This window comes from Arvicanthis niloticus, chromosome 2 (genome assembly GCF_011762505.2).
Source record: "Arvicanthis niloticus isolate mArvNil1 chromosome 2, mArvNil1.pat.X, whole genome shotgun sequence".
NCBI classification, from domain to species: Eukaryota; Metazoa; Chordata; class Mammalia; order Rodentia; family Muridae; genus Arvicanthis; species Arvicanthis niloticus.
This window is the reverse complement of record NC_047659.1, coordinates 45,375,611-45,400,329: the sequence shown is the minus strand read 5'-3', so window position 1 is coordinate 45,400,329 and position 24,719 is coordinate 45,375,611. Positions and strand designations below refer to the sequence as shown.

Here is a 24,719-nt window from a genome sequence, read left to right as displayed (position 1 = left end):
GCAGGCAGTTCTCTGTGACTTTGGGGCCATCCTAGCTATGGACTTATAACAAAACCTGTCTCAATATAAACAAACAAGTAAATATAATTAAGTTGTAAAGTCACCCAATGTTTTCTCTTTGTTTTTAAGAATTTTTAGAGATGGTTGTGAGCAATCTGTATGGAATTGAAAACAGGTCCTTTGGAAGAGTAGACTGCTCTTAATGGCCGAGCCCTTTTCTTTGTTTTAAAAGAACACACTTTTTTCTTATTTTAAAATTTTATTTATTATTTTCTTTGTGGGGAAGGTTGGAAGATAAATTTCAGGATTCCAGGGTAACTAAGCTTACCACCTGAGACAGGGTCTATGTAGTCTTGATGGGCCTAGAACTCTCTCTGCATGGACTAGACTGGCTTTGAACTCACAGAGATTCACCTGTCATTGCCTCTTCAGCATATCCTATAAGTGTTAAGTCACCTCTATTCCTGTATTTTAAACACTCCCCTTTTTTATTTTCTACATTGTATTATTAGACATGCTCTTGTCTCCTTATATCTTGATGATGATGGTGGTGGTGGTGGCAGCAGCGGCAGCATTAGGAATGCAGTTCAGTAGAAGCTTGCCAGGCCTGCACAAAGCCCTGAGCTCAAATAAAATACGACCAATAATGACAATAATAAAGCCATCCAAGCTTGATCACCTTAACTCTTCTTTTTGTTGTTGTTGTTTTTCGAGACAGGGTTTCTCTGAGTAGCCCTGGTTGTCCTGGAACTCACTGTGTAGACCAGGCTGGCCTCGAACTCAGAAATCCACCTGCCTCTGCCTCCCAAGTGCTGGGACTAAAGGCTTGCGCCACCACCGCCCGGACAACTCTTCTTTTTATAATTATAATTATTTTTAAATTTTGCTGCTACGTGCCTACTTCCATCCCCCCCCCCCCCAATCCACAACTTCTGTTTCCAGAAATAACAAGTTCCATAGTGTTTCCTACTTTTGACACCACAACCATATTCTTTGTTCATTGTATAGCCCTGGTTGGTCTGGAACTCACTTTGTAAACCAGGCCGCCTTCAAACTCAAAAAATCTGAGTGAGGAACTAAAATGAACACTACCCGTGCCAACATATTATTTCTTTTCAAATCTCTTTTGACGTTTCTTCTGGCTTCACTGACATCTGTTAAGTGCTAAGAAACTCGATGTCTCAGAAAAAAAGGACACAAAGTTAAAGCCGAGCATTCGAATGGAGAAGGAAGCAGACGGTGGGTGTAGACTACTTTCTGAGGCGTGGGTTGCACTGGCCTGGTGTTCTATATCGCCTTCAACTCTTTCCCCGTGTCTTGCAGGTCTATAGGTACTATAGACAAAGCTGCCGTTCCCAGGCTTGGTCAAGGCTGGTTTGTGACCGCCGACGGAGACGGCTTCTTCCTATGGCGCCCACGAGGACCAAAAAATCACTCGAGTCCTCGTCGGAACCCGGGCGCTAGGTAGAGATTGCAACTCGGCACCCGGCAGAGGGTGCGCGTGCGTGTCGGCACTTCCGGCGCTGCGGGGCGGGGCCGCGAGGAGCCGCTCCTGACTCGGAGTGCTTTCCTGGAGCTCCTGGGTTCCACGGACGGCAATCCCCGCGTGGCCCGTGGGATTCCCTCGCTGAGTCCTTAATAGTCTGTCCCCTACCCTACACCCCACCCTCGCCTGCACCGCTGGGGAGTTTCGGGTTAGGTAGACTTCCTTGCATGTCCTGTGCTTTTAAGCCCCAGGAGCCCAAACTTTAAAATAAAGAGAAAACGATGAAGAGGTTAAAGCTTAAGGAACTAGAGAGTCGCCTGCAAGAAGTGGATGGATTCGAAAAGCCCAAGTTACTTCTAGAACAGTATCCTACCAGGCCGCACATTGCAGGTAGGGCGGCTGGTTCATTGTGCCCTCTTTGAGCTTGTTTCTGTTCAGTTCATGATCAAAATAAGTAGTGATCTGAATATAGGGAAGTTCTAGAGAAATTCCACACCTTTAGGAAAAGTAGGTTTTTGACATTGTAACGTAGACACTTCCAACCCAACCACACTATCTTCCTGTTTTTCTGACTGCCTATTAGCATTGTCAGACAGCTTTTTATTTTTTGTTTTCTCTCATTGTGTAAATTCTCAGAAGCAAGAATTTGTTAGTCTTTTCTGTACCTAGAGTCCTAACTGTACCAGTTAGGAGCGCACTAAATATTTTCTTTTTTTCTTTTTTTTCTTTTTTTCTTTTTTGGTTTTTCGAGACAGGGTTTCTCTGTGTAGTCCTGGCTATCCTGGAACTCACTCTGTAGACCAGGCTGGCCTCGAACTCAGAAATCCGCCTGTCTCTGCCTCCCAAGTGCTTGGATTAAAGGCGTGCGCCACCACCGCCCGGCAAATATTTTCTTAATACAGATAAATTTCGTAATGAAGTCAAGGACAAGGATTCTTGTGTTGTGTTTGTCTGCCCTAGAGACAAATACTAGAAAGAAGAGTTACATGCTTGTGTACAGTTGATGAAGCGTTTTCTCCACAAATTACCTCTTTCTTGATGCAGGAGAGTGATACTGAGAATGTAGGAGAGAATACAGCAGAATCCATTCATATGTAACACCTGTTACCAGAGTAGTGGGGAAGACTTAGCAAAATTTCCTTTGGTCGGGAGTACCTGCAAAGGGGAATTTTTTTTTTTTTTCAATTCCAAAATAGCTGTGTCTAAGCTGCCAATAAAATTTATGAAGATTACATGGGTTTTAATTCTAAAATAGTGTCATCACCAATCAGATTTGCAATAAACTATGTTCAGATTAAGGCTAATCTGCTATGTATTTAGCGTGTGTAGGGGAGAGGTCAACATTGGGTGTTTTCCTCAGTTGCTCTCCATACGTTTTTTGAGCCAGGGTCTTACTGTATTTAAAGCTTTCCCATTCACCTAAATTGGCTGACCAGCAAGGCTCAAAGATCCTTCTGTCTTGTGTTCCTAGCTCTGGGTTTATAATTATGAACCACCACACTTGACCTTTTTCATGGCTGCTGGGTATCTGAATTCAGGTTCTAATGCTTTCTGGGTAAGTACAGTACAGACTGAGCCGGCTACCTACCATGCAAGTCCCTGGTTTTCTCACTGTGATTTTTTTTTACAGCCTTCTGGTTGTAGGGTTTGTAGTGAAACCTAATTTTTAAAAGATTAAACTTAGAGGCCAGGTATGCTGGAACATACCCTTAATCCCTGCACTTGGGAGGTGGAGACAAGTAGATCATTGTGAATTCAAGATCAGCCTGGATCATACAGCCAGGCCAGCTAGGGTTATATAATCAGACACTGTCTCAAAATAAACAAACAAATAAATACATTAAAAAAATCAGTTCTTTCATACATAGTTTATAATGTGCACATGATATGAGTTTCAAAGTACCTATATCAGTTGGTTTAAAAAATAGGTTATTTTATGTGTATGTGTTTTTCCTGCATGTATATATGTGTGTACCACATATGTGCTTGGTGCCTGTAATGTTCAGAAGAGGGCATTGGTTCCCTTGGGTTAGAGGTGTTTGTGAACCAACACATGGGTGCTAGGAATCACATCCAGGTCCTCTGCAAAAGCAGAAAGTGCTCCTAACCCAATGAGCTAACTCTCCAGCCCTATAGGACTTTTGTTTGTTATAAATAAATGTTCAGAATTCTCAAACATTAGTGATGGCTAGCAGTCTTTCTTGTTCAGATATGCACAAAGAAAACTTGCTGGTGTTATTCCATGTTTAAGAAAATGCATATGTGAGAGTCTTGTTTTTGAGAACTCTGTGATCTCAGTTATTTCTGTTCTTATCACTTGTTCTGTTATCAGGTCTCTGTTGTAGATTATGAATATGTGTATTTATTGATAGTATGTCTAAGTTTGGCTGGGGAGATGACTCAACAGTTAGGAGCAGCAGCTGCTATTCCAGCGGATCTGGGGTCAATTCCCAGCACCCACATGGCAGCTCACAGCTGTCTGTAACTCTAATCCCTGGAGGTTCTAATACCCTCTTCTGGCCTCTGTGGGTGCCAGACACATGGTATATATCCCATGCAGGCAAAACATAAAAATAATAATACACATAAAATAAAATTGAAAAATATTATCTCTAAGTCTATATCATGGTTGTAGAAGTTTGTGATACCTGTATGATGATGACAAACATTGCAAATAAATTCTGTGTCCTTCAGTTATTTCTGTCCAGTTGTTTACTATTTATTTATTGTACAAGTCTTAGTCCTCTATCAGAGGTCTGAGGAAAACTTTTAAAATTGGTTATTTTACTTCCATTATATAGGTCTTGGAGATTGAACTTGGGTTGTTAGGTTTGGCATTGAGCACTTTTCCTTCTTGAGAGCCATGCTGCTAGCCCCAGATCAGTAAAATTTCAAGTTTTAGAGATAGAGTTACTAAATTTATATTTTGGCTTAGAATGGCAGACTTATTTAATAGTTCATAGAATTTAATCTCTCAGAAATATCCCAGCATCAAAGGAAACACTGCATCTATGTATCTTTGTAGCACTTGTTTTGAACAGTTTTGTCAGTCTTGAAATTATCAACAGAAATTGGACATAACCCCTTATTATTTGGGAACCACTGGTGTATATTATCTTCCTTTGTGATGCCTCTTCCTAGATACCAATTGTTACATTGTATCTTTAAAAAATAAACTGAAAAACAAATAATCTGGAGCTACTGCAGATTACTTTAGAGCCCTCTGCATTAGACACCAATAGTAAGCTTTCTAACATATGCCCTAATGTTCTTCTATTTGTTTTTAGCATGCATGCTTTATACAATTCATAATACATATGACGACATTGAAAATAAAGCAGTTGCAGATCTAGGATGTGGTTGTGGAGTACTTAGCATTGGAGCTGCAATGTTAGGAGCCGGGTAAGTGATCGTTTCTTACTCTTTGGATATGGTGTGGCTTCAGTCCGTGTATATATAGGATCAACTGCACTTTAGTCATGGGACTCTGCAGGTAGGGTTGGGGGGGGGGCAATAATTTGATACTGAGTACATTTTGAATAGGCTGAAGACCAAAAACTTTGCATATAAGAAATAAATCAAATTTTTGGTAATAGCAATTATCTTCTTATACCTGCCAGGCTAGAAAGTCATGCAACTGAAAACATCATTCAATCTTACTTTGTTAATTAGGTTGAAAAATGCATGGTAAAATAACTACTATTGTTTTTTTTTACTAGGAACCTGTAAGCTCTCTTTTTATTTTATATTTATAGGTTGTGTATTGGATTTGACATAGATGAAGATGCACTGGAAATCTTTACTAAGAATGTGGAGGAGTTTGAGTTAACAAATGTTGATATGATTCAGTGTGATGTACACTCATTGTCTAACAGAATGTCCAAGTTATTTGATACAGTGATTATGAATCCTCCTTTTGGGACCAAAAATAATAAAGGTTAGTAATAAAAGTGCAATAGATTAGTATATTTATAGAGCAGTGATCTTGGTTGTCATTTTTTTTTAAACTATTTATTTATTATATGTAAGTACACTGCTGTCTTCAGACACCCCATAAGAGGGCATCAGATCTCATTACAGATGGTTGTGAGCCACCATGTGGTTGCTGGGGTTTGAACTCATGACCTCCGGAAGAGCAGTCAGTGCTCTTAACCACTGAGCCATCTCACCAGCCCTGGGTTGTCATTTTTATTGCTACTGTTCATTAAATCAATTATCTTTATACTTATAATTCTTATGTGATATTTGATTGGGGTATTTAATTTGTATTTTATAGATTTGTGTTAATATACACTATAATTTCTGATTAATAATTGGAATTATTTGATTGGTCTCTATGCTTATGAAACTTTTAAAGCATTTTATTCTTTTAGAACCTTGATTTTTCCTTGTTTTTTCCTTGGGGGATCCCCAGGGGCTGAAATGGGGATCTCACACAGTTAAGCACATGCTCTCTACCACTAAGCCAGATACACTCAGCTTCTGAAACTTGTTATTAATGCCTTTGGCTTTCAAAATATGCTCATAGGGATTTACTGTGACTATTTTTGTATGTGCAATGGGCAAGGTAGGAAAAAAAGGAAAACACTAGTTTACAGCCGACCCCCACACCACAAAGCTTACTTTGACTGCTTTGCATTCTGTTCTCTCCTAAGTCATTTAGAATATTAAAATTAGTCCTATTTTTTAAATCAACAGTCTAATTTGTTTTCATCAGATTTTTAAAAAAGATTTGTTTGAGACAGGTCTCACTATGTAGCTCTGGCTTCCCTCAAACTGTAAAGACCTGACTAGCTTCAAACTGAAAATCCTCCTGCCTCCACCTTCTGAGTGCTAGAATTATAGATGTGTGCTACCACGCCCAGCTTAATATTTATTTTGTGTATAGGTGTTTTTCCTACATGTCTTTGCGTCACATATATGCAGTACCCAGAGGCAAGGACATTGGATCCCTTCGAACTAGAATTAGTTGTGAGCCACAATGTAGTTGCTGGGAATCAAGTTTAGGTTCTCTAGCAGAGCAGCCAGTGAATTTAAGCATCAAGTCATCTTTGCAGCCTATGGTGTTGTTTAAAAATTCTTATATTTATCTATGAGAGTTTAGCCTATGTTTATAACTTTGTGTGTGCCTGAGGAAGTCAGGTGTCAGAGATACCTGGAAGCTGGGATCTGGAATTAATGGATGCTGGATGGGTGAGAGCTACCATGTGAGTGCTGGAACTGAACTCAAGTCTTCTGGAAGAGCAAAAAGTGTCCCAGCTCCAGCCATTGTTTTATCAGAATATTTAATTTTGTACCTTTATTTTTGTGGTTTTTTTTTTTTTTTTTTTTTTTTTTTTTTTGACAGGGTTTCTTTGTATAGCTCTGGCTGTCTTACTATTAGCTCACTTCATAGACTAGGGGGGGCCTCAAACTCAAGATTGTCCTGACTTTGCTTCCTGTGTGCCATCACCTTTGTACCTGGCTTATTTGTACTCTTTTTGAAGAAATAATTTGAAGTAGAAATTTTGGAGTTTGGAAAATTGCTACTTAATTCTATTCATTTAATCTTCTCTGCTAAGAAATAAATATATATATATATATAGGTATCTTCTTTTTCACTCTTCACAGGGACAGATATGGCTTTTCTGAAGACTGCTTTGGGAATAGCAAGAAGAGCAGTGTATTCTTTACACAAGTCCTCAACTAGAGAAGTAAGCTCATAACATTATTATTTTAGGTGGCCCACACCTTTAATCCCAGCACTCGGGAGGCAGAGGCAGGTGGATATCTGAGTTCGAGACCAGCCTGGTCTACAAAGTGAGTTCCAGGACAGCCAGGGCTACACAGAGAAACCCTGTCTGAGAAAACAACAAACAATAGTTATTTTTATTATCTTATTTACTGATTGATTTTCATGTATATGAGTGATTTTTCATGTATATGTGTGAGCATACATCTCAGCAAACATGTGGAGGTCAGAGATCAACCTTAAGGAATCAGTTCTCTTCACAATGATGATTTCCAAGACCAAACTCAGATCCACCATCAGGCTGGGTAGCAAGTGACCTTTACCCATTGAGCCATCTCACTCATCTGAGAGTTAATTTTTAAGAAAAACACAGCTTAAAGCAAAATAGGTCTGAGTTCAGAAATCACCTATTCTAGGCTGGTGAGATGGCTTAGTGGGCAAGGGACTGGGTTGCTGGCAAGCAAAACTACCTGAATCAGATCTCTAGAACCCACACTGTGTGCTGTGGACTACATCACACAAATATATGAATGTTATAAAAAGAAAAAACTATTTTTTCAAGCTCATATAATACCATGTACAAGATTTATTTCAGGACACTGTGATGAGTTAATATTTGAATGTTACTATAGCGTGACTCTAGACCCAGATTGTCCTGAATTAGCACATAAGCTCTGCTACATCTTAGCTATTACCCTGCTGAAAGTACTTGGGTTTCAGTACCATCTATACTGTATGACCCTGTGTTCTTAGGAACTAAGAATAGGCTATACCTCATATACTTTTCTGGATTAAATGAGTTAGTATTTATCAAACATTTAGGTCTGTGTCTGGCATATTTACTAGTTGTTATCTATTATTCTTACCTGAAATTATATATCTAAAGATTTGGTTTTGTTAATCTTATGTGTATGAGGAATGTTTTGCCTCTATGTTTGTATTTAACATGTGTGCCTGTTGCCCAATGTGACCAGAAGAGGGCATCATCCCCCAGTTCTGGATTTATAGATAATTGTGATCTGTCAAAGGTGCTAGAATTTTTTTTAATTTATATACAAATTTTTTTTTCCTTTTCCCTTCTCCCTCTTGCTCTGGCCCCTGCTCACTCCCAGCCCTGCTCACTCCGGCTCAAAGTACACTGTAGCTGTCTTCAGACACCCATATGAGGGCATCAGATCTCAAGGATGGTTGTGAGCCACCATGTGGTTGCTGGGATTTGAACTCATGACCTCCGGAAGAGCAGTCGGTGCTCTTAACCACCGAGCCATCTCACCAGCCCTATATACATATTTAATGTATGAGTGCTCTGCTGCATGTACATTCAAATGCCAGAAGAGGCCATCAAATCCCTATTGAACTCAGGACCTCTGTAAGAGCAGCTAGAGTTGTAAGTGGTTGAACCATCTCAACAGCCTGTGCTGAGAATTTAACCAGGTCCTCTGAAGAACAGCAAGTGTTCTTAACTGCTAAGCCACCATTCCACGTTCCACCCTCCTTGTTTTCACCTACCCTTGTCTAAAAAAAGGTAAGACAGCAAAAGAGAAAGACACCAAATATCAACCCAATCTCTACATGTCACGTACATACATGCACACAGCAAAAAGAAAAAGAAAGTACAGGTCAAAGGAATGTATTTTAGGTATGTTAATAGCCCATTTGAAAGTATAAAATTGCTTAATACATGCCTGTAATCCCAGCACTTAGGAGGTAAATACAGGAGGATGGTAAATTTAATATATCAGTTACAAAGGCCAAAGCCTTGAATACACCAGACTACCTTACAAAGCCCAATGATAGCATGAACCAGATGTGGTGGTGAACTCCAGTGTTCAGGAAGTAAAGGCAGGAGTATCAGAAGCCCAGGGTCCTCTGATTCATAAGGAGTTTCAAGGCAGTCTGAGATACATGATACCCTGTCTCAAAAACTGTAAATAGGTCAACAAAATGACTCAGCCAGTAAAGGTGCCTGCCCCAAGCCTGTTGACTTAAATTCAACCCATGTATTGTTTATTTTGCTGTGATTAAAATATCCTGACAGCCGGGCAGTGGTGGCGCACACCTTTAATCCCAGCACTTGTGAGGCAGAGGCAGGTGGATTTCCAAGTTCGAGGCCAGCCTGGTCTACAGAGTTGAGTTCCAGGACAGCCAGGGCTATACAGAGAAACCCTGTCTCGAATAACAACAAAACCAAACAAATAAAATATCCTGACAAAAACTAACTTGGGGGTGGGGGAGAAAGGGCTTATTTTAGCTCACTAGTCTACATTTACAGTAAATCATAGCAGGGAAGTCAAGGCAGGAACTTTCAGCAATTAGTCAAAAGCAGGAGAAAACTCATGTGTGTGGGTCAGTGCTCAACTTCTCTACATCTACCCAGTTCAGGATGGAAACCCAGGGAATGATGATGCCCAAAATGGGCTTTGTCTTTCTTCTCAATTAACATAAGCAAAGCAATCTTCCTGGGGGCAGGAGAGATGGCTTAAAGGTTAAGAGCACTTGCTTTTGCAGAGGACCCAGGTTCAATTCCCAGCACCCATATGGTGGCTCTCAACTATCCATAACTCTAGTTCCAGGGAATTTGATGCCTTCTTCTAACCTGGGGTAGCAAGAATACAGACTGCACAAGCATACATTCAGGCAAACCAGTAAAAAACACCCACAGGCAAACAATCTAATCCCTTACTGACATTCACCTACCTAGATTCTAGAGTATATCATCAGATCATTAGGCTGAGAAAGTGACTCAAATTGTTGAGTACTTGCTACATTTGCAGAGGAGCTGAGTTCAGCTCACAACAGTGGTACGGTACTCCAGCTCCAGGGAATTTGATACCTGACTTCCCTACAAACCTGCACTCAACATCCATACAACCATATGTACACGTTGTGTACACACACAAGATCTAAAAATAGTAATGGAGCTAGAGAGATGTCTCCATGGTTAGTAACACTAGCTGCTTTTGCAGAGGACCTCATTTTAATTCCCAGTACCCACATGATGGCTCGCTCACAGCTGTCCTGTCACTCATTCCAGTCCCAGGAAATACAGTGCCCTCTTCTGGCCTCTGAGGGCACCAGGCACATGTTACACAAAGACAAATCTTAAAAATAAATATAATTTACTTACTTCTGTCTTTGTTGATTGATATTGCCAATTACATTCCCCCTCCTGGGGGGGCAAAATTATCAGCATCATTTTGTCAAATTTCAATGTTTTTTTTTTCACTTGGTGTAAAAGTATTTCCATTAGCAAAGTAACTAATTTATGCAATTGATCTGGTGAGTACTATGTATACTGGAAATAATGAGTTTTCCTCAATTAAGACAGTCCTTTATTGCATGTTATAGATCTATCTGTTGTAAAGCTTTTAAGTTCCCTTCAGCATTACTTAGAACATATACTGTTCCTGGCTTACACCAGGTTCCAGAACTACAGACCACTGTGATGAACTACTTGACTTGCTACTCACAGTATAGATAAATTTAATGTAATTGTTTGATAAAAAAAAGTTTTAAAGTTTCCTGGCAGATGATGACTTAGCATTTAGGTGAGTTAGCATTTAACTTTTTTTACCTCATGCAGCACAGGGAGAATTTGCTTCTTTGTTCATAGACATAACAGGGTAGAATAGGTAAGCCTGAATCTGCTCTTTCGTTTATCCCACTTATCCAGTCATTCCTTTACATCTCTAATAGCATACACTTATATGCTATTAGAGAATCTCACCAGCCTTAGCACTCAATGTCACAACCTGTTTCTCACAAATCCGTCAAGATTCCTAGAATTTCATAAATTATAAAACATCATTTGTACTAAAAGTCTATCCTACATTCTTTTTGTGATTTTAAAGATTTATTTTGTATATGAGTACACTGTCGCTATCTTCAGATACACCAGAAGAGGGCACTGGATACCATTAGAAATGGTTGTAAGCCACCATGTGGTTGCAGGGAATTGAACTGAGGACATCTGGAAGTGCTCCTAACACTGAGCCACCTCTCCAGTGTTTTGTGTGTGTGTTTCTGTATGTGTGTCAAAACAGGACCAATAGGCACAAAGTATACTATAGTATCTGAAATATCTGAGCCTAAAATATTAGGGAAAGTATTTTATCAATTTGATAACAATTAAAGATGACTCCCAATATGGCCAACATGTAATAACAGATTTCAATCTCTCAGCATTCTGGAGTACTATACATACATACATGCATACATGCATACATGCATACATACATACATACATACATACTTACTTACTTTAATGTATTTGGTGCTATGCAGGAATTTCAGAATGTTCAAGAGATGAGGAAAACGAGATAATTAGGTGCTAAGTAGTAGGCCTGCAGTTCCAAAGGCCATGGTTCCAGGCCATGCTCTTCTCTACCATCCTGCCAATGAATTTTCTGTTGACATTAGATCTCTGCCAAATACTCCCAGGATAACTGTTATTCACTACTGAAATAAAATTACCTTCTGGATTATGCAGGTTTTGATGGATTTCAGTTTTTAATTACATAATTCAATTCTAACAATAAACACTGTAGTCACTTTGTTTCTGGCTTTTAAAAGTGTACATATAATTAAAATTTATATTATCTAATTTGTATTGAAATTTTAATCTCAAATATTAGCACATCAGGGTAAAAATCATCTAAACATCAACTCATATAAAAATATTATTTGTCTTTAGCATATTCAAAAGAAAGCTGCCGAATGGAAAGTCAAGATAGAAATTATTGCAGGTAAGCTAAATCTCAACCCGAAAATTACTTAAAAGGCCAATATGCCAGCCTACATTTTTAAAGTACTGAAAAAAAAAATAGTTCATCAGGTTTGGTAGTTGGCTAGAAACACAGTAAATACAGGATAAACATTTACCAAGGTTTACCTGCATCTATCCCTACTTATGCATTTTCTTTTTGGGGAGGTGTGGGGGGGTGAAAGTGTTTCTGTGCACCAGCCTCGGCTGTCTTGAAAGCCACTTTGTAGAACAAGCTGCCTTCAAACTGACATCTGCCTCTGCCTCCCAGTGGATTGAAGATGTGTGCCACTCTCCTCCCCTGCATTTTCTTTAAAAAAAAAAAAAAAAAAAAAAAAAAAGTAATGGTGGGGCTAGTGAGCTAGTTCAGAGGTTAAGACCACTGGCTGCTCTTCCAGAGGTCCTGAGTTCAATACACATGGTAGGTAGCTCATGACCATCTGGTGCCCTCTTCTGGCTGTAAGTGCACATGCAGACAGAGTACTCATACATTAAAATAACAAAAAAATGTAGGAATACCTAGGTAATTGGCCATTCCAGGCTTACAGAATACTATCCCCAGTGAGTAAAGACAAGGTAGAACTGGTGTGAAACTCACTATTTGAAAATACCACCAATTTGTACCTGAATATACAGAGCTGAAGAACACCAGCCTTTTTCCTTTTTTGATGAGAGACAAGAATATCAACAACTACACTGTAATTATAGAAATGCTTTTTTTTTTTTCCTTTTTACTAAATTTGCCAGCATCACAACTGGAAAAATATTAGAAGGTAGAGCTCATCTGGTAATTCTGAGAAGCTTGACATAAACAGTACAATAAAGACTGGGGATGTGGTAGTGTGTTCAGTATGCATGACACCTTGGGCTCAGTCTCAACCATGAAAGAGAAGGAAAAAATGTGCAGTGAGTAGCATTTCTGTTTGTTTTGAGGTATGGTCTCCCTGTGTAGCTCCGGTTATCCTTGAATTCACTATGTACCAAGCCTTGAACTGGAGATCTTGCCTGCCTTTGCTTTTCCCAAATCCTGGGATTCAAGGCCCCACAGTGCCATTTTATTTTTTACATTTGGCATTCCACAAGTAGTCATCAGACCATGAGCTTTAACTGGAGCCTAAAAAGAGAATTATAGGTTCCATTCAGACCCACTGAATTAGTCTGAAGTTCAACAAGATTGCCAGAGAAGTTGATCACATGTTATAATGAGAAAGTTACTCCTATAGCTTAGAATTGTGTTGGAAGGTATGAAAGACAGTAAGAAGTATAGAGAATTTGTTACAAATTAGGAAGGAATGTAAAAAAAAAAAAAGGAATGTAATTTTCCATTTTAATAGTGGAAAATTACCATTAAATTTTAAATAATCAGCTATAGATATATCCTATTATTTTCACAGAACTTATTTTTTTCCCTACTTGTTAATCTTTCTAAGGATTAACAGAACTTCAAATTTTGGTGATCAAGTGATCAAAACATCAGAAACACCATGTCCAATTAGGCAAATCAGTATTTGAGGATATGTCCAAAGTGAGGAATATAAAATGTTATGAATACCAGCATTTAATATCTTAATGTGAATGTTTGGCTTGTTTTACAGAGCTTCGATATGACCTACCAGCATTATACAACTTTCATAAAAAGAAATCTGTAAGTTTCCCAGTTGTGGCCTGTGTACACTCAGTATTCAAAAACTTTGCAATGGTCATTTCCACTCTTACCAAGATACATGGATAAACAGAAAGGCAGCCTGAGAGATCAGACAAATTAACTGTGAGAAGGGCTTATACTCACAGGAGTCAAAATTTTAGTTGAAATTTTTTGTGAAAAGTTTTAAGAGAAACAAAAGGAAGAAAGAACTATTGGCTATTTTTATACAGTATATATTTTACAAGTCTGTACTAATACATTCTCATATTACAAAGGCAATTAAGAGGAAGAATCTTCCTTCTCATATTTTAATCATCCAAACACAAACAGAACTATACATTTTTAAAAAAACTTTCATTGGGTAACAACAAAAAGAAGACAAGTAAAACAAAAAAAATTTTCTTTTATACAGGTGGACATTGAAGTGGACCTAATTCGCTTTTCTTTTTAAAAGCTTCTGAAGACAAAAAGCAGCTTAAAATCTAACTAAGGAATAAAAACACTGCTTACTAAATAAACTACTTGTCTCTAGCACCATTCTCTCTTTTCTTATGCTTTGATGCCGGTTCTTCTCTGTCTCTTCCGTCTCTTCCTCTTTTCATTGGTCCTATTACAACAAATAATTGTGTTAAATTCAGTGTAAGCACTGTTCTATTAATTATTACAAGTATTAGTAATAGCTTCCTTTAAAAAACAAAAAGAAAACTAGCAGCTTCCCTTCAAGGAGAAAAAGCTTTCTTTGAGTATTCTTTCCTTTGATCTCTAAAGTTATCTTCCAACCAGCCTCTCACTTGTGAAACACCACAAACAAGGAAGATGTTACTAATTCAAGAATATCACTTACACAGAGAAATACTATCTTACTAAATATAGATTTCTCTCCCAAAGGAATTAGCAAAGACCTACCACGACGGTGATCATCATCAAATCTTGTCCTCCTTCCCTGAAACTGTCCTCTTCCTTTGGGTGCCCCAGCATAAGGAGGTCTATTTCCCTTTCCTTTAAATCTGCGGGCTGCTGTAAAAACATGACTTCCTTTAAATCTGCCGGCTGCTGTAAAAACATGACTTAGGACTTTAATAACTGTGTGCTGAAAACCAAAGATGTAAAAATGAGATAAAATAACCAAAAAAAATGAGAATTACCATGACCTCCTTTTGACTTCCATTTGTTTAGTGATTCTTGCTGATCATCTGTGATTTTTTTCATTGCTTCTTTTTCCGCATGTCCTTCTAGTACTTTCCAAGTCACCTTTTTGTTCCTTAATAGTAGGTTACCATTATTTGCATTTCTGGCTTTCTCAAGTGCTTCCTTAGCCTTTTCTTTGAAGAGAATTATTCCCTATACATCAAAGAGAAAAATGAATGTTTCACTCTATAGTTTGTAGTCTGACAATTTCTTTACTACCCTCCACACACAACTATCATATCTGTTATTTCTATTTTCAATTTTCATGACCTGTTCCTCTTAAAATCTTGTTTCAATGTCAGCATATTACCCATCTGACATGGAGGGAAAAAGATATCACATCCAATAAAACGGTCAAAGACAAGACTAAATGACTAATTAGGAGCTATTTTAATCAACATGCTTTATAAGCTACTTTCTTACTAAGTAGTTTTTAAATCAACTACTTCCTAATATTTTTTTTCTTCTAACAGAAAACATTCTACAGACTTTTAAAAGTAATTGCTAATAAAGACACAAATGTTTCCAAACCTCTTTTGCGCCTCTGACAAAGTCAATCCATTTTATTTCACCATGATTTGAGAAAAGGAAGTGTAAATCTTCTCTACAGGTCTGGTCATCCAAGTCACCTGAAAACTTCAGTAAGCATCCCATCTTTCCTTCTAGAGCTCTCTATAAAAATATACAAGGCCATCAAAAGCTTTTCTTAAGTGTAACCTCACCAAAATGGATCAAATCATTCTATACCTACATAGGAAAAAGAGAAATCAATGCTATTTTAATGCAGTTAAACTGTGTGTTCTTCTTGGCTGTCATGCTTTACAAGGGCTTTAGTTTATAGGTGATGGTTTAATATAACTATCTCCTAATAAGTAATAATCCCAGATAATAATATTTGTGTATCACTAATGCAACACACAGAGTCACTCATACACATTCTCTAAGAATTACTCACACAGTGCTAGAGACATAAGTGGTATAGTTGGTGTGGGCACCAACCAGCATACACACTGGACACAATGGTATATGCCTTTCTTAAATTCCAGTAAATGTAAGGCAGAATCAGGTGTATTTCTCCAAGTTTGAGGCCTAACTGATCTACACAGTCAATTCTAGGCCAGCTAGATTAATATAGTGAGGCCTTATCTCTACATAAATAAGGTCTAGGAGGCCAGCAAGATTGGTCAGCAGGTTATGGTAAAGGTGCTTATTAACAAGACTGACCACCTGACTGTAATCCTTGGATACACACAGTGACTTCTGACTTGTATACAATTGCAGTGGCATGGAACTGTGTATACATACAACTAACTAACTCTCTCTCTCTCTCTCTCTTTCTCTCTCTCTCTCTCTCTCTCTAAGTAACTTCCAAAAAATTCTAACATAAATTATCTCATTTTAGTTATTAATACTTACTGTTTCAGTACTTCCTGGCTTGTGTCTTCCTTCATGTTCTCTAAAAATAAATGTGTTGAGATTATAATGTGTTTATATTACACATTTAACCTTGCACATTATAACCAACCCATTTAATCATAAAAACAAGTCCTTAAGTTTTTGGGGTTTTTTTGTTTTGTTTTGGTCCCCCACCCCCACCCCCGGTCATACAACATAAGCAAAATGGCCTCCAGTTTATCAAGGCATCTTGAGGCCAACATTTCAGTTACCAATAAAGACAGACCCATTACCACTCATTTCAAACCTCAGCATCAGCTTGTCCCAGAATGACTAGTTTGTCATTAAACATTAAGAAATTTAAGTATGCCACAAAGAAGACAACTTACTGTTTAGCTTTTAATTTAGCTTCCACTTTGCTCTGCTTTCTTTCTTCATTTTTTTTTGCAAAGTAATCTTCCCTGAAGAACACAAAACACAGTACTGGGATTAAAGGTATGTGCCACCATCGCCCAGAACGTCCTGAGTTTTTATTTTATGTGTATATATCTGTATACCACATGCATGCCTCTTGAGACCTAAAGAAGATGTGAGTCTAAAGACTAGAGTTATGGACAACTGAAAGTTGTTATATGGGTGCTAGAAATGGAATCTGAGCCCTTTGGAAAAATAGCCAGTACTCTTATTAACCCTCTGCTGCCTCTCTCTACAGCTAGCCTCACTTTTATTTTAACATACAAGAATGTGGTTCAAGCCTCAAATCTTCATACTACATGTTATGTTAAAAACATGTTTACACATACTGAAAAACAAGCATGAGAACCAAACACTTCAGCATTCTGATTACCTCTATTTTGCTTAAGTTTTAGATGCAAAATGAATACTAAAACAACTTCTCACTAGTCACTAATAATGAAAAGGTATTAACAGGGCTAGAGATGGCTCATCATGTAAATGACCTGCTGGTAAGCCTGACAACCCGTTTGGTCCTAATGACCCATACAAGTAGGTAAAACAATTGCTGCAGACTGATGCCCTGAGTTCAATCACTGGAATCTATATAAAGTGGAAGGAGCGAACTGGCTACAGAGTTGTCCCCTGACCTCCACATGCACATTAAGGCAGAGGGACACCTCCATCATTCACATACATACCTCAAGGCAATAAAAATAAGTAAGCTTAGAAAGGGTTCTAAAGATCATTTTCATGTCCTCAAAAGACTAATTACCACTGAACAAACACTATTTCAGAGCATACTAAAAATAATACTAAGTATATGGGTGATGCTGTTTAGTTTACCCTTTTGTATCAATTCCAAATAATTTTGTGGCCTGAGAAACATAAGTGAAAAGACTTACTTAAAGAGTATTAGCAGGTTAGTGTCTTTGTACTTCTGGCCAGGAGTCTCCACAAACTTCTTTGCAGACTGAATACTATCAAACACAGCAAATATTGACCCCTGTAAAGGACAGATAAATTATCTCCTTACAGTGATATTTCATAACTAGAAAGTCTACATCAAATAATCATACCTTAAATGTTTTGTGCAATGTTCTTCTCATCTGAATATTCAGTATTTGGCCTTTATCATCTAGCCATTCTTTTATATCATCAAGGGTAGCATCAGTTGGGAAGCCTTTCTGTAAAAAGTAGAAAAAGAAGTACAAATTATGACTCCTGGGTAAACAACTCTCCCCAGAATAAAATCACTTATTTTGTCTCAAAATGAAGCCAGAGCTAAGTATCTTTCTCTCCCCTCTTAATTGTTAAACATCCTTATTCTCTAGTGCAGTAAGGTGATTCACCTGAGATTTGCTCCAAAATAACTCAGCTGGAGAGAGAACAAGCATTATTTAAATGTTGAGAACTTTAGAGGTTTCACAATGGTACTTCACACCATTCAATCTACTTCCTTGTTTTTAAAGCTTTCCATTATGCATTTAAAAATTAATATGCTAATGAAAAGCACTACAGAATTCAGCTATTAGAGTTTATCATGTGAACAATGTAACATCAACAATAATAAAAAATTCAGAAGTACAACAGCAAAAACCATACAGCAATTGGCCAAATGTGATTCCTGAGCATTTTCTTTTTAAATAAAGGTATGAAATACACTGTGGACCACTTACAATATAAACAGATCTGTTTTTTACATCATTCTTATACTCATCCGTCACTTCAGGGAGTGGTCTGCTTGGTGATCTTCTAATTTTAGTTTTGTCTGCACTCACTTCCATGAGTTTTGCCTTAGATTTGCTCAGTGCTTCCACAATTACATTAAAGTCTGTTGTCAGTCGGTTTAGCCTAAAAAGTACATACATAAAAACATTGTAAAAAGCAGATTTAGTAGTAGTTCTCCACAGTAACAGAAAACTTTGATGACTTTTTAAAAGATTTTTGGGTTTATTAGCTCCAAAACTAAGGTAGTTTAGTGACAACACATGTACAAGTTCCTGGGCTTGATCCCAAGAAATGGAAACAAATCAACCAAAAAGACTTACCTGTTGAATTTTATCATTGTTTCCAAAGGTACCCAGCCTTCATCCAATTTGATCTGTTCTTTTAAAAATTTGTCTCGTGGCAAATTGAAGTCTCCAAAATAATACTGTGAATAATTATAATGTATTTCAGAAGTTAAGAGCATTGTTTAGCACTGAGTTCAATCATGGAATGTTTTGAAAATGACCTTTTTACACTTTAAAAATATGTTGGAACGTAAAAGACCTAAATATTTTCTCTTAATAGAACATAATAAAGTATATATATATAACACAAATCAATAGAGAATACTAAAATGTTAGTGAACAAGTTAATTACCAGAATAGAAAAATATAAGAATCTCAAAATATAAGAACCTAATATATTAGCCGGGCACTGGTGGTGCATGCCTTTAATCCCAGCACTTGGGTGGCAGAGGCAGGTGATTTCTGAGTTCGAGGCCAGCCTGGTCTACAGAGTGAGTTCCAGGACAGCCAAGGCTACACAGAGAAACCCTGTCTTTAAAAAAAAAAAAGATTTTTACAAAAGTCAGGTGTAGTGGTTCATGCCTGTGATTTCTGCATTTAGGAATCTAAAGCAGAATTTCTCCAAAGTTCTCAAAGAGATCCACCTGCCTCTACCTTCCAAGGTCCTGGGATTAAAATCATGTACCACCATACCCAGCCATTTAAAATATTATATAAACACATACCACAAACACAAAAAAGTCTAAATCCAAAACCTCAAATGCCTTCAATCTCAGCACTAGCTTGAGCCAATCAATGTCGCTCCTCCTAGGAATTCCATCTTAAAGAAACCAGGAGGAGAGCTAGAGGGATGGCACAATGCTTACAAATGCTTGCTGCTCTTCCAGAGACCTGAATTAGGTTCCTAACACCCTTGTCAGTTGGTTCACAAGAGACTGTAACTACAGCTCCAGGGGATCTGACACCTGTGGCCTCTGAGGGCCACATACTCATATGCAGACAGACACACATTTTTTTTTTTTTTAAAGGTGGGTATAATGGCTCATGCTCTTTAGTTCTGACACATGAGGAGCAGAAGCAAGCTGATCTCTACAAGTTTGTTAATTTTTCCCAGGACAGCTCTGGATGCATGAGATGAAAGAAAAAAAGGAAAAAAAAATAAATAAATAAAGGAAAAGAGGGAGGAGGGGAGGGAAGAGAGGGAGTAAGCAAGTAGTAGGCCTGTTTTTATATAAATATCAATCATTAAACGCCTATACGTAAAAAAATTCTATACTTTAGGAAAGATGGATTATTAATATTATTGGTAACACAAAACTTTACTTCCTAAAAACATTAGCTCATGTTTGGTGGGGGAAGAGGAAAAAAATAAAAATTATATTTATATGCCATTCTCGTTGGGGATGTTTAGGAAATCTCTGTCTCTGGGTAATTTTACTGTGAACTTTATACTCTTTTTTTAAAAAAGAAAAAAAAAACAGGGCCTCCTCTTTCTAAAAAAAAAAAAAAAAAAAAAAAAACTTTTTTAGGAGCTGGAGAGATGAGAGATGACTCAGGTGAAGAGCACTGAATGCTCTTCCAGAGGAACCAGATTCAATTCCCAGCACCTTTATGGGGCCTTATAACTATCTGTAACTTCAGACCTTGGGTATCCAATGCACACTTCTGGTTTCTGAGGGCACCAGGCAGGTACATGGTACTCAGACATACACGTAGGCATAACATCCATACACATAACGTACAATAAAAATAAAAACATATTTTGAATATGGAGTATGAAAGGCTTTTAACCTTGAATATCTCAAGAGGAAAAGATTGAGGCTGTAGGCTATGGGAAGAACACTATTCTATAACAGCTTTGCTATTGTTCCAAGCATTAAACAGCAGATAATCTTATCACTGTTTTTGCAATTATTAAGAAAACAGATTTTTTTTTCCCCCAACAAACCAAAGAGGCTGGAGATGGTTCAACGATTAAAAGAACTAGCTGCTCTTCCAGAGGACCCAGGTTTAATTCTTGGCATCCACATGGAAGCTCACAACTGTCTGTAACTCTAGTTCCAGGGGATCCCACACCCTCAAATAGACATACATGCAGACAAAACACCAATGCAAATAAAAATAACTAATAAAAAAAAAAAAATCAAACAAGCCACAAATGCCAACACAGCTCACTGAGTGACTGCCTAGCAAGCCTTGAGTTTGATCTCCAGTACTCAGAAGGGGAAAAATATAAGAGGAAAATAAAAATAGGACAATTTAAATGGCAAAGGAGTACAATTTACAACAAAACCAAAACAGCTAAGACAAAAAAAAAAAAAAAAAAAAAAAAAAGAACACACACACTAAACAATGATTATTTCATAGCATAAAAACAATTTATGGGCAATTTCCCACATAGCCATATTGTTACTGACAACATTCCATCTAAACCTAAATTTGAAATGCTAACAGGACTTTTTAAATGCATAATTTGTTTAAAAGCTATGCTAACTTTTAAAAAGAGAACTAACTAGATAGAATAAACTATTATTTGACCAGAAGTACTTTACCATGGAATTTTATGCTAGCTTGTTAAATATTAGGCACACCACTAATTTTTCACATCAACTTACAAATATCACCTCCATTTTACAGACTTGGGAACTGATGTGGAAAATGGTCATGAGACTCTGTGTCTCAAAAATAAAGCAACAGCAGTCTGTAGTGTCACCTCTGGAATGTCTGTAATTCTTGAAACTTCTAACTCTGCTGTAATAACATGAATACATTCATAACAGCTCCAAGAACCAAAGCTAAGCCAGTTGTTTGAAAAAGCCCACATATTGACATTAGATGTTCTGTTCATCTTAAAGCCCTCCATTTTCTTTTAAGAAACTTAAGTTACAATTTAATAACACAAGAATCATACCTCAATTTGATGACAGATTTTGGCCTCCAGAGCAGCCATTTTTTCATTATCTCCATTTTCAGCCATTATGGCTATCTGTAAAGTTTCTCACACTGGTAGGAAGAGGTTATTATTTTTATATAATAGTCAAGACGAGAATGAGTAAAAATTATGCCACTTCTTTTTTTAATTTTTCTAATTTCAAGAATCCCTAACCTTACAGGCTGTTTCCCTATGAATTCACATATATCTCAACAAAGCAACACCTTAAATTGTGGATGGAAAACTCAAGATTAACAGCCTGCTACTCCTTTCAGTAAATCGCACACCAACTTTGTAACCAAACTCTTCATGTTATTGGTAAAGCAAGGTTCAGAGATTAAAAAAACAAAAAACAAACAAAAACCCATCTACTTAACCACTCCTCAATCATTTCTAGCTTTAAAAATATCGGTATTATAGTCTGCCAGTATATTCCTATAGCTCTCAATGCCACTTATTTGTGTTTCTTTTCAAATTAGTTACAGCTGACTTACCAAAACTTATTACTGGCAAAAATGAAAAAAAGAATTCACATATAGAAGTTATGGTGTTAGACACTATATAGCAGAATACAAGAAAAATGAGAACTTGAGAGCATGGATACATAAAAATTTTAAACTAGAGGCGCTGGAAGGGAAGGATGTGCCTAAAACACTAATACTGGTTAACTCTATAGCCAGTTTCCTGTTTCACAGTCTGACAGCAATTCTAGAATAAGGAGGGACTGTGATATTGGTTTGCTAGAAATCACAAACCGGATCTTCTGTCTTAATAGCTTTCAGCGCTTTACTAAACCACCCAGACATGTTGTACGAAAGTGTACGAGCTCATCTGCAGCAGCTGAATAATAGTGATGAGTTACTGTTGGTACATTTCTTAAGAGACATTGCTCAAAATGCTGGAGACTGCTGGAGATACACTGGTCTTGTAATGGGAAATCTATGCAGTACACATCCCATTTCAAAATTTGCTGTTCCAGGCACTGGTCTGTCTACCACTATCAACGATCTCATTTCTCATTACTACAGAGACATAGGTCAATAACGACCTATTTAGGCCCTGCAAGACTTCTTCGTCCTACCCAAATTAGGAACTGTTTCACACTGAAGAGAGAATGGCAATGTCAGTTCCTTTAAAGAAAAAAAGATAGCGACGCTGGGAATATAATTGCGGCCGCCACTTCTTTGGCCTCCAGTTAGTCCCCACAGAACCCTGTAGCGTTTAACGCGCACCAACCATTCTAGAGACTTAAAAGGTCCGAGAAACATCCGCCTTTAGCCAGCCAGGAAAAGGGTGCAAGTAACAAACCGAAAGGACGCCGTGAAGATGCGGCCAGCCTCTACCCAAAGGCCCCGCGAGAGCCACATCCTCCCACACCGGCACGCCGGGATCCCTGCCACGTGGAAAGCCCCGGGCGCCCGCATTTCTGGCCGGGGCCCGCTCCGTGGCCTCACGGAGGCCCGCGCCCCCTCGGGCCGCGGTCCAGCACACCGCCATGGGCCGCGAGGCCCATGCGGGGCCGAGAGGAAGGTGAGGCCTGCGCAGAGCACAATCCTTTGTACCTTCTCTTCAGTCTCCAAGAAGCTCACCTCAAAGATTCTGATCCCACGGTCACCACAGCTCCAAGAACAACGACAGAAGCGCCTGTACTTCCGAGCGCCGGCGGGCCAGCCAAACGCGCTTAAAGATGGGGGCTTTCCCGGCAGTCCTTGCGAGAAGGTGGGCGTGGCCGCGGACGCACTCGCCCGGCGCTGCTCTCCGCGCACGCGCTGTTACCGCAGCCTCCCACAATCCTCGGAGTCCCGCCCTCTCGCTCTAGAAATTGTTAAATCGCTCAGCTGAATGTTGGGGGATGACCGGAAGTGATTTTGTGGAGATCTTTGTTTTTAAAGTATTTCTGGACAGTGTGTTCGAGCCTTACCTTCTTTCTTATGTAGTACTTAACTCTTTCTTTCTTTTCCTTCTCTTTTCTCTCTCTCTCTCTCTCTCTCTCTCTCTCTCTCTCTCTCTCTCTCTTTTTTTTTTTTTGAGGCAGGGCTTCCGTGTGTAGTCCTTGCTATTCAGGAACTCGCTCTGTAAACCAGGCTACCCTCCAACTCGGACATCCACCTACCTCCGCTTGGAGTGCTGGGATTATTAAAGGGGTGCGCCACCACGCTTGGCGTTTTGCAATGATTTTTAAATGTATTTGACTTGCATCGTGTTGTGGTTCTGAAAAAAACATACAGTTGCTTGGTTTCCGACAGTATATCTCTCTTAAGCACAAACTGGCCAATAATTCGAAATCCTGCCTCAGTACAAAGAGCCGGGACTTCACAGACAGTACCTGGCTTTTGTTGCTCCTCGTACTCCTGCTGCTGTTTATATTTGCTTGTTTTTAGTGTTGGAGTCTGACTCAATGAGTAACCCAGGCTGATCCCAAACTCTATGCTTCTGCCTCCAGCCGCCCTAGTGCTGGGTTTACAAACAAGCCAACTTTTAAAAGTCTCTTGCTAAGAAGAAAGTACATTTAGAATAGTTCAAGAGAATTCACGCTTGGATCAGGATTGCGTTCACCTGTTCTCTGCAAATTGTGTGGCCTCGGCAAATTATTGAATTACTCTGTCCCTCGAGATAAAGTAGAGCCATCTAGTACAGAAATTTTATTTTGCTAGATCCCTTCCCTGGCAGTACACTATATACGTAACAATTTTAATCTTTTAGAAATGCATTTTTCTTATGACATCATCTTTTCCCTTCAGTGTTCTTGGAATATAAAAAAATATTTTCACAAAATAACATCATAATCTCAGAGCATTTTGGCAGTTCCCAAGCAGATAACCTTTAAAATTTGAAGAAGGAAAAAAATGCATTTATACATTAAATATACATATCATTTTGGCCAAAGACAAAAGTATTTACTAGTATCATACTCGGGTGGTTTTAAGTTTAGATTAATTAAATTCAATAAAGATTTTTCAAGTTTCTACTTACTGTGAGACAAATCCTAAATTTCCTTTTTTAAAGATTTAAATTTATGTATGGGTGTTTTGCCTGCATGGATGAACAATGAAAAATACCATATATGTAAATGCTATTGGAAGAGATGCCTAACCTACTATAATTCCATTTC

General features: G+C 38.3%; 2 protein-coding genes across 4 annotated transcripts; one reads left to right on the top strand and one right to left on the bottom strand.

Moving 5' to 3' along the window:
* The first annotated feature begins 1,532 nt into the window (after positions 1-1,532).
* Mettl5 (methyltransferase 5, N6-adenosine) lies at positions 1,533-14,155 on the top strand. Of its 2 annotated transcripts, XM_034494591.2 has the most exons (7): positions 1,533-1,876; positions 4,774-4,888; positions 5,242-5,423; positions 7,097-7,179; positions 11,911-11,962; positions 13,575-13,624; positions 14,037-14,155. In XM_034494591.2, the coding sequence occupies exons 1-7, from the start codon at positions 1,768-1,770 to the stop codon at positions 14,073-14,075; spliced, it is 630 nt and encodes a 209-aa protein (XP_034350482.1). In that variant the 5' UTR covers positions 1,533-1,767; the 3' UTR covers positions 14,076-14,155. The 2 variants fall into 2 exon arrangements, with proteins under 2 accessions (XP_034350482.1, XP_034350483.1); XM_034494592.2 differs by lacking the exon at positions 11,911-11,962 and having other exon boundaries at positions 1,628-1,876.
* On the bottom strand, positions 13,842-23,367 carry Ssb (small RNA binding exonuclease protection factor La). Of its 2 annotated transcripts, none has more exons than XM_034494589.1 (12): positions 23,197-23,367; positions 21,587-21,678; positions 18,712-18,815; positions 18,340-18,514; positions 17,740-17,847; positions 17,566-17,666; positions 16,597-16,668; positions 16,229-16,268; positions 15,344-15,484; positions 14,770-14,965; positions 14,531-14,677; positions 13,842-14,231 (listed from the first exon to the last, which is right to left on the bottom strand). In XM_034494589.1, the coding sequence occupies exons 2-12, from the start codon at positions 21,650-21,652 to the stop codon at positions 14,143-14,145; spliced, it is 1,239 nt and encodes a 412-aa protein (XP_034350480.1). In that variant the 5' UTR covers positions 21,653-21,678; positions 23,197-23,367; the 3' UTR covers positions 13,842-14,142. The 2 variants fall into 2 exon arrangements, with proteins under 2 accessions (XP_034350480.1, XP_034350481.1); XM_034494590.2 differs by having other exon boundaries at positions 14,531-14,641; positions 23,197-23,333.
* Positions 23,368-24,719: the final 1,352 nt, after the last annotated feature.

Bases quoted from the DNA above. Each gene is read 5' to 3' on its own strand.
- Mettl5 (XM_034494591.2), top strand. From the start codon at position 1,768: ATGAAGAGGTTAAAGCTTAAGGAACTAGAGAGTCGCCTGCAAGAAGTG. The intron at 5,424-7,096 runs GTTAGTAATAAA...CACTCTTCACAG, and splicing joins TGGGACCAAAAATAATAAAG to GGACAGATATGGCTTTTCTG. The intron at 13,625-14,036 runs GTAAGTTTCCCA...TCTTTTATACAG, and splicing joins ACTTTCATAAAAAGAAATCT to GTGGACATTGAAGTGGACCT.
- Ssb (XM_034494589.1), bottom strand. From the start codon at position 21,652: ATGGCTGAAAATGGAGATAATGAAAAAATGGCTGCTCTGGAGGCCAAA. The intron at 17,667-17,739 runs GTATGATTATTT...TGTCCTTTACAG, and splicing joins CATTGCACAAAACATTTAAG to GGGTCAATATTTGCTGTGTT. The intron at 14,232-14,530 runs GTAGGTCTTTGC...TTGTTGTAATAG, and splicing joins TGATGATGATCACCGTCGTG to GACCAATGAAAAGAGGAAGA.